Genomic DNA, 9,918 nt, shown 5'->3' on the forward strand with positions numbered 1-9,918 from the left:
TTCCAAAAAAATAGCGACACAATCATATACAACTACTTATAAAGTGGGAGTTATAGAAGTCAGCACACCCCCCCCACCCCCCCCCCCCCCAGCCATCTATTAGAGATGTCATTATCACCTCAGGTTGTATCTCTCACTCTCTATTCAGGCCCACACAATGGCAGCTCCATAGAAGACGAGACGACCATTCATCCCCAGCAGTGGAGGATAACGACGTGCAGAATCACTGACAATCATACAGCCCAGCTGTATGGGCTTTCATTCACATGCAAAACTACACTACCAGTGCCCTATGCAAAGCAGCCCCATCCCCTCCCCCCCCCACACACACACCTCTCATTACCATATACAGTATCTGCATGAAAGACTACTTTGCATTGAATGCATTCCCCGGTCCCTGACCCTTCACCGAACCTTAGCGTAAGCCATCTGCTCATGTCACAACACAGGAGGCGAACAGCTGTGGCAAACATTCTCCAAGAATGTGCAGATCTACAAGCATCACAGCTACAGGCACTCCTCGACTGCATGAGCCCTAGTGTCCCTATTCTGTGCATAATTCTGTGAAAACAGGCTGGCAAACATTTGAATATAATATTATGTAAATCTGATTTGGTGAAAATGACAGGCACAAAAGCCTCACAAGCGTGCATAAAGAGATTTGGTGTGGAGGGAAAAGGTGGAGACCCAGGGACCCCATGGCCTGGTCAAAGTATATAGTGGTTTAAGAGGTTATAGAAAGCTGCTCGAAGACAATACATTGAACGTGACACACACACACACACACACACACACACACACACACAGTGCCCTCATGCACTAGTCATCCAAAAACGAGCGCGAGATTTTCAACACAGCCAAAGCGACAGGCGTGTAAAGAGAAGACTAAGGGCGGCTAACGGTTATATGAGCATGCGCACTGCGCGCAAAACATGGGCGGGTCATCGGCCCAGTCTGCTGCAGTCTGTTTGCAGTCTTTTGAGAGTTTTAACTACTTTTGACTAGTCTGAACAAGTTTGATCAAACTCCTGCATAGCGGGTTCGGCTCCCGAGCCCGACACGGCCTTTACTGCATGTCTTCCCCCGTCTCTCTCCCGTTTCCTGTCAGCCTACTGTCTGTCCCTTCAAAAAAACAATAAAAAGGCGTAAGCAGCAAAATAATATCTTAAAAGAAATAAATAACTCCTGCGTACATGTCTTTAATGCAAAAGGAAATTCAAGGTTTCGGTCCAGAGATCTTCATCAGGTTATTTCGACAACTTTATTCAAGATAACCTCATCGTGAAGGTGTCCGGACCGAACCGTTGTGTTAACTTTAGTGTGAAATCGTTTTTCTTCCGCTGTAAAATCGGCCCTTGGTCCAAAGCACAGCGCCAGTCATTTTGTGGCTTTCACAGAGCCGTTTTTCCCTTTTTTGTTTTGTTGTCGTTTACAGCCTTGAAATGACTCTTGGATGGAATTGTATGGCTTATAATCCATTCTTCTGGAAATATTTGAAGCCATTGCGTATGGAAGCTTTCATTGCAACCAATAATAACATAACACCGGATCATTTCACTAAATTCACCCTCAATTGATTAATTGACTGAAATGCTTATTGTGTACAATTAAAAATGATCTCGTGAGTCATGAGAGTCATACTGGGATTTCATATCATGAAATAAAAACATAAGACTGGCGGGATTCCACGGACTTCCCCTTTTTTCTTAATGAAAATATAATACCGGTATTACGCAACGAGACACATTATGGAAGCTCACCAGAGAGGCTGGGAACAGATTAATTATCCAAATGAGCAGAAGTCACTGATCCACTGGAATGTGTTAACATTGGATTTTAACCCAGTCTGGGCTGCATTATGTTATGCTTTAGCTATTGAAAAATAGCAGATCTACAAGCTCATAGTGCGCCACAACTGACATAGAAATATAGCTTTTTAGAATCTGATCTCAGGTCAGAATGGGTTAAATAAATCAAATCCAGCCGGCTCAATGGTGTCACCTTGAGTGACACATGGCACATCATGCCGCATCTGATGACACTTGTTGACCACAAGGTCAAGGGTCAAGGGAACAAATACTGTACCTCATGAGTCATGACTATAGCCCAAAACAAAGAAGAAATCTATTGCATAATATGTTCCTTTTTTGCCTCATTCTGCCTCTCCTACTACACTACAGTGTCACAGCGCCACCCTGCCAAAGTCAGCAGAGACTGGGATGGACTGAACATGTTGGGTATCCCAGAGACTGGGATGGACTGAACATGTTGGGTATCCCAGAGACTGGGATGGACTGAACATGTTAGGTATCCCAGAGACTGGGATGTAGTGAACATGTTGGGTATCCCAGAGACTGGGATGGACTGAACATGTTAGGTATCCAATCCCAGAGACTGGGATGGACTGAACATGTTGGGTATCCCAGAGACCGGGATGGACTGAACATGTGAGGTATCCCAGAGACTGGGATGTAGTGAACATGTTGGGTATCCCAGAGACTGGGATGGACTGAACATGTTAGGTATCCCAGAGACTGGGATGGACTGAACATGTTGGGTATCCCAGAGACTGGGATGGACTGAACATGTTAGGTATCCCAGAGACTGGGATGGACTGAACATGTTAGGTATCCCAGAGACTGGGATGGACTGAACATGTTGGGTATCCTCCCAGAGACTGGGATGGACTGAACATGTTAGGTATCCCAGAGACTGGGATGGACTGAACATGTTAGGTATCCCAGAGACTGGGATGGACTGAACATGTTAGATATCCCACAGAGACTGGGATGGACTGAACATGTTAGGTATCCCAGAGACTGGGATGGACTGAACATGTTAGGTATCCCAGAGACTGGGATGGACTGAACATGTTATGTTAGGTATCCCAGAGACTGGGATGGACTGAACATGTTAGGTATCCCAGCTCCACCCTGCCAAAGGCAGCAGAGACTGGGATGGACTGAACATGTTAGGTATCCTCCCAGAGACTGGGATGTAATGAACATGTTAGGTATCCCAGCTATTCTGTAGTCCATCAGTCCAGGGGGAGCCATTATCAACAGATGTGCTATGATGCAATATTTCAGGATAGTGGGTACAGACACACACACACACACACACACACACACACACAGAGATAGTGCTGCACTGTTGCCTAGTATGCCTACTAATGAGAGAGAGAGAGAGATGGGGGGGCAGGGGGAGAGGGGAGTTGCACCATTCAGTGCACACAGGTGTGATTTTTAACCCATTTTGGACTGAGGCCGATTCTAAAAATGCTTCTAAATCCTGACCTAAGTTTTCTGAAAAACTTCAAATAATGATATAGCCCAGTGGGGATATGTTTTATCCCTGCTTCTGCAGGTCAGACTGAATTCAATACATGCATTTCCTCTTGGGAAGTGTAGACTGTCTTAGTTATAATATCACCATTTAACATCTTAAATACACAGTACACACCCACACACACACACACACACAGTGTGGTGAGATATGGCAGAAATCACCAGGGTTAAGCTCCGGTATAGGAATGCCTGCGTAACACATTGTAAAGTCTGCTGGCTCATCACAGAGAAAACACAGCTGAGGTAACAAAAAGATAACAATCGTGGCGCTCTCGCAGGTATATCCGACAAAGCAGAAGCGTTTACACAGCTGAAGTAGCCCGTCTGATCACCCTGAAAGCAAGGGATTCAAATGGCAGGAGGGCAGGAAAAAATAAATAAACAATCAGGGTTGTATAAATGCGAAGATGATCAGTATGACAATGCTTTATTGTTCATGAATGGCATGTACCAAATACTTATTAAATACTTTTCGTAGGTTAAAAAGATAGGCATCATAAGGAGAGCTCAAAACTGTAAAAAGTCAGCCATGTCATTTAATGCTTCACTTATTTGCAGGTTGACATATGTAATTTGGGTACTAGTGAGTTGTTATTGTGTTTAATTATCACGAACTGTTATTATTAAAAGGAGAATTCCATGCTAGAAGGCTTTCTTAACTTTATTTGTAGTCGTTACGTCCCCACCAAAGAGGTCCAGGTGTTATTTTGTGCAAAAGTGCATTATTGACCATTTCCCCTACCATAAGCCCTCAATGAATTGAATTGAATTGCATTGAATTTATGGGGTGGGACTATGGGGTGTGCTAATTCACTTATTTCCATCACTCAAAAATCAATGTAAATAATTCATAATGTAAATAGTATCCCAAGCGGCACACTTTACCACTTATTTCGATGGAAATATGCAAATGAGCACAAAAACCATAGCCAATAATGCACTTTTGCACAAAATAACACCCAGACCTCTTTGATGGGGACGTAACAACTACAAATAAAAGGTAAGAAAGCCTTCTAGCATGGAATTATCCTTTAAGTTTTGGACACTGTTCTGGATGCGGTTCTCTAAAGTCTAATAAACTATCAGCTATCATGTCAGCCAGAATCATTTCTGAACAGTGCATCCCTTAAACCAGCCGCACCCAAGATAAAAAATGCAGAACAGTAGATGCAGGGACGGAGTGGAACAATCCGTCCCGACCCAGACCTGCTGCTGACAGGTCCATTCGGGAGAAAGGTGTGCGTGTGTGTCGAGATGATGTTGTTGGTCCCTAGCGGGCTCTGGCAAGGCGGCTCATAAATTCTGCTCAAGGTCCAGGACCTCCCGTGGGTGTGTGTGTGTGTGTGTGTGTCCTCCTCCAATCAGGAGGGTACGTGTCTGTGCCATTAGTATGTCAGCAGAGTAGCGTGCATCTCCGCCGTCTCCCCTACAAGATCATCAGCAAACGACTCTCTCCACACAACACACCCACCAACGGGAGAAATGACCGTAATGGCGTGTATAGCCCCCAGGCCCAGTACAACCCAAACAGCCTCTAGATTACTGGCTGGTACGAAGAATATAACCACAAATTGACCCATAGGGAGTTCACCGAGGGCCCATTGAGTTACAAATGGGATAAATTTTAATAGGATTTTACAGTCTACGACATGCAACATCATCATCATACCCAATTTGTCCAGGGTGATCGTGTAGTATAAGTCACTGAACTGATTAATTAACTCATGTTGGGACAAATATATCGACTACGGCTTGTCTGCCAAAAGAAAGACGGGGATTTAAACATGCCATTGCTTTGTGTGTGTGTGGGACTGTGGGGACGGGGTCTCTCTTATAGCAAGAACACAAACAGCCTGGTAGAATCTCTAGACACACACACACACACACGAGGAGATACAGCCAATGTTTTTGACGCAGACACAGCAGGACAAAGCCGTCCTCCGGCGATAACCACAGAGTCTGTGCACCAACGGAAGGTGCAAGAAGAAGGAAAACGACCTTCCAAATGTTTTTGCCTGCATGAGCCGACAATCAGTGAGCAGCAGCAGGCAGCATGCCGATTGGCCACAGGGGGTGAAAAGTAGGACTGTTTGCACAGAAAATGGGCATTGTTATACAGTGACACTTGTCTGGTATTACAGCCAGGCATCAGTGTCAAAGGAGAATAACTGATACAAGGCAGCAGGGGAGGGGAGCTGGGACATTGTCAGTGTGTGTGTGTGTGTGTGTGTGTGTGTGTCATTGACCCTCCAATGTGACCCCACTTAGCTGACTGCTCAAAACAGCTGCAGCAGTCAATAGGTCCCATTCCTATAGGCCTATTCTGACAGATAGACATACAGACTTACAAACACACACACACACACACTCAGTCACTACTGTTAGGAGCGCTTTGCACCACTCAAAAATGTCCATGTGGCAAAAGAGACTGTGTGTCTGTCATGACACTTGACTTGAGAGCATTTTGCTTCTGAACTGAAGAAACCACATCAGTACCACCTAAACATCAAAAATGTAGGCCCCCCCAGGGCTCCATAAGGACGAGATTAGCAGATTACCCCTATGTGTGCACGACAAACATGAACGAGCATATATAAAAAGCAGTGTGTGCTTTCTACTGTGTTGTGTGTCGTCCCCTGGGCCCTCACAAAGGCTCCATTGTCTTTCATTTGATCTCTGCAGCAACAACGATCCTATAATTCTACTTATAGCCCTTCCTGTACTCTACACTAATAACAATCTGCAGTGTGCTGTGCAGACAGCAAGTCATTGTGGACCCAGCCGCACACATACAAATGCTTAATGCTCTCTTACAACCATACAATAGTCCTTTAGAAAACTAAACGCTTGCCTAGAGAGATAAATACGTTAAAGACAAGTGTTATATATCCAAAACTAAATATGTCATTTATTTAGGGATCTTAAATGTTAGGGAGGGGGGGCGGCAGGCACTGTAATCTTATCTTAATAGATCATGGTGCTAGAAACCTACTGCAACGACACAAGTTATGGAATGAACTGCATGTTCATTTGAAAATCACATCAACGTAGATTTGGTTATAAAAAGGGGCCGAAAACGTGCCATTGTTCGAACTAAACGTAACGTGGTTCGACTCCAGGGAAGCGTTTAGCACTAGTCTGGATAATAACCTCATACCTCGATAACAATCATTAATTACGGTAGAATTCATACCTCAATATAGCCGGCCAACGTTGGAACCACAATGCCCAGAATGAGGATCGATATCGCCGGGACTGAACCCATCTTCCCTTCCGAGCAGGTCTCCGGTGGTCCGGGTGGTGCTGCTGGCTGCTGCTGCTACTGTAAAGAACTTAAATCCTGTTTATAATGCTATGCTGGGCCAAACGGCAACGTCCAGTAATGAAGAACCGAATGGGAGTCCTTCTGGTGTTTCAAAAGCTGTTTTCTTAATAGAAGTCCTGCTCCGTTTGTTTCCCTGGAGATTAAACAGACAGGGGAACGGACGGGACAGCGTGTCTTCTCTCTCTGAATGTTCAACTAGGAATGACTGCTTTGCTGTGGCTGCCTGCGCGTCTCCTCCACTGTCTGTCTGTCTGTCTGTATACCGGTATGTATGCCTGTCTGTCTACTGTGCCTATCCAGTGTTAAAAGAAAGACGCACATTTGCGCCATCTGGCGTCGGCTTTACTTTATTACGCTATTGGATGTATTGATTTATTTATTAACAGTTTGCAGAATTACAGTACATTTCAAGCACAACTCAATACAAAAACGGTTAACTGCGGACGACACCCTAAAGTATTACACTGACTTGTTTACAATAGGGTCCACCATTTTCAATTCATCGGAAATTCAGAACATTTAGAGACGTACAAATATACACTTCTATAGCCCAAAACAGGAAATCATCATAAAGGAGGTAAAAAGGGAGAAAAAAACACTGACCTCTGTAAGCGATGTGCGAAGCAGGCTGGCACCCACATAACTATATGGTTGTGTTTGGCACAGGCACATTCATTCATGAGTTTTATAAGTAAATTGCTCAGGGTGGTGTTGCCCTTGCAAAGGCTGCATTGTGTATACTTGGAATCTTTCCTGATAATGTATTCCTATACAGAAATGAGGCTGTGATCATGGTGTCATCTGGCTATAATAAGTTTTAGGTTTTTTTAAGAATGAATTACAATGGAAGGCATCCTGTTCATGTCAAAAGTGGCATCTATGAGGCCAAAGGCATTCCTTCAAGTGTGAAATACCTACCTTGATCTGTCGAAGGGAAATAAGTAATGCTGCAATGTTTCATGATTTTTATTTCTTTTATTTTTACTCATTTATTTATTTTTGCAATACCACAATGTAGAAATACTAAAAGTCCAAAACATCATCAAAGATTCAATATATCAAACGTAAAAGTACACCTATACTCATTAAGCAAAACGGCCCATTTCACAATCATATTGTATTGTAATTAATAATGCGTTTAAAAACATAAAAAATACTTTGAAACATATTCCATCCATCTTTTTTTTGCGGCTTTCGCCTTTATTTTATATGTTTTATAGAGGGACAGACAGTATAGGCTGACAGGAAATGGGGGAGAGAGATGGGGGAGTGACATGCAGTGAAGGCCGTCGGGATCGGGAGTCGAAGCCGCGGCACACTGCCAGGCTCGGGCTGCCGGCCAAGGTGCCTGGACCACTGAGCCACGGCCCAGGCCCATCCATCCATCTGGACCGCTGAGCCACGGCCCAGGCCCATCCATCCCTCTGGACCGCTGAGCCACGGCCCAGGCCCATCCATCCATCTGGACCGCTGAGCCACGGCCCAGGCCCATCCATCCATCTGGACCGCTGAGCCACGGCCCAGGCCCATCCATCCCTCTGGACCGCTGAGCCACGGCCCAGGCCCATCCATCCATCTGGACCGCTGAGCCACGGCCCAGGCCCATCCATCCACCTGGACCGCTGAGCCACGGCCCAGGCCCATCCATCCATCTGGACCGCTGAGCCACGGCCCAGGCCCATCCATCCATCTGGACCGCTGAGCCACGGCCCAGGCCCATCCATCCCTCTGGACCGCTGAGCCACGGCCCAGGCCCATCCATCCATCTGGACCGCTGAGCCACGGCCCAGGCCCATCCATCCACCTGGACCGCTGAGCCACGGCCCAGGCCCATCCATCCATCTGGACCGCTGAGCCACGGCCCAGGCCCATCCATCCATCTTCAACCGATTATCCGTAGTCGGGTCGCGGTGGCTCCACCAGAGAGCTCCAGACATTCCTCTCCGGAGCAACATTAGTAACTTCCTCCTGGGATATCCCGAGGCGTTCCAAGGCAGGCCAGTGAGTCGATGTAATCCCTCGCCTATAGGTCTGCCCCGAGGTCTCCTCCCAGTGGGACGCGCATCGAGGACCTCCCTCCCTAGGGAGACGCTCAAGAGGTCAAGAGGCTAACCAGAAACCACCTAAGCTTGATCCTTTCCAAGAAGCAGCGGCTCTACTCCGAGTCTCCAGCTCGCGTGACTGAACTTCTCACCCTTCTTTGAAACATATTGACGGGGGTTAATGTGGTTAACGTACATTTTCAATAACATTATTAAATGGTGACATTATAAATGTTAACCCTCATGACTGAGGCAGATCTTTGCTATATATTGTAGATGGCAACAAGAACCCCAAAAGTGGTCCCTGTCCTGAATATCCCAAAAGCAAATGCATGCGTTTAATTCAGCCTGACCAGAAGCATGCAGCCATAAAACACATCACCACTGGTGATCAAAAGGAATGACCAGAGGGGAGATACAGTATGTCACAAGCAGAGTCACGCCTGCCTTTCTCTGCTATCTTTGCTGCTGTGCTGCTGCTTGCTATGCTGCCTCATCGTGGCGTTGTGTATACTCCCATCGCCTTCCCCCAGCGTGCATCAACCTGCAGGCTCTGTTTCTATGATCCCATCAGGGGGTCCTGGCTATTTTCTTCCCCGCGATATCTATTTGGCACTGTATTATTTAAATATTTTCATATTTACAGGGAGGGAATGAATTCGAGATGGAGCCTTGATGCCAACATCTATAAATGTATGCTCATATAGATATTGCTCAATAAATATTTTTATTTCGACTTTAAGGGGCTGTATCTGAAATCTTATCAGTAAAAATCCCACAAATGTCTGTCTGTGTGCCGTCTGGCTGTCTGTCTCTTGTGGACGAATTATGGTAGAATTACACATTGAATTTGTCCTTATAGGGACAAATAGATGTTATTTATCCTTGTCCTTGTGAAGTGCTCTAGCAGTCGGAATATTCCAAGGCCTGAAATGTATTATATTTATTGTTATGGTTACAGCTTGGCTCAATGGCACTGGCCTCTGTTTGTATATAAATATGGTCCTATCCCTGCTGTTAGAGATAGAACTATACTTTACCTGTGTGTCTAATGTACTTCTCCCAATGATATTAAACCACCACCTTAGAAACAATCAACAATTACCAATTGATATAGAGTTTATTGACACTGTGTTTGTCAAGCTATATGTGCTGTTTGTTCCATTGTCATAGTACTGATGGCATAGATGACTCTGATAATGTG

General features: G+C 45.4%; 1 protein-coding gene across 1 annotated transcript in view; it reads right to left on the reverse strand.

Annotated features, from left to right (window-relative positions):
* Nucleotides 1–6,903, reverse strand: part of aplp2 (amyloid beta (A4) precursor-like protein 2) — an 82,349-nt gene extending 75,446 nt beyond the window's left edge. Inside the window, 1 exon segment of the mRNA XM_080772381.1 lies at nt 6,541–6,903. Within this exon segment, the coding sequence (XP_080628507.1) occupies nt 6,541–6,612 (72 nt within the window). The 5' untranslated portion in view covers nt 6,613–6,903.
* Between the last annotated feature and the right edge of the window lie 3,015 nt (nt 6,904–9,918).

The sequence above is a fragment of the Protomyctophum bolini genome (genome assembly GCF_963924005.1).
Source record: "Protomyctophum bolini genome assembly, chromosome: 9".
Taxonomy (NCBI): domain Eukaryota; kingdom Metazoa; phylum Chordata; class Actinopteri; order Myctophiformes; family Myctophidae; genus Protomyctophum; species Protomyctophum bolini.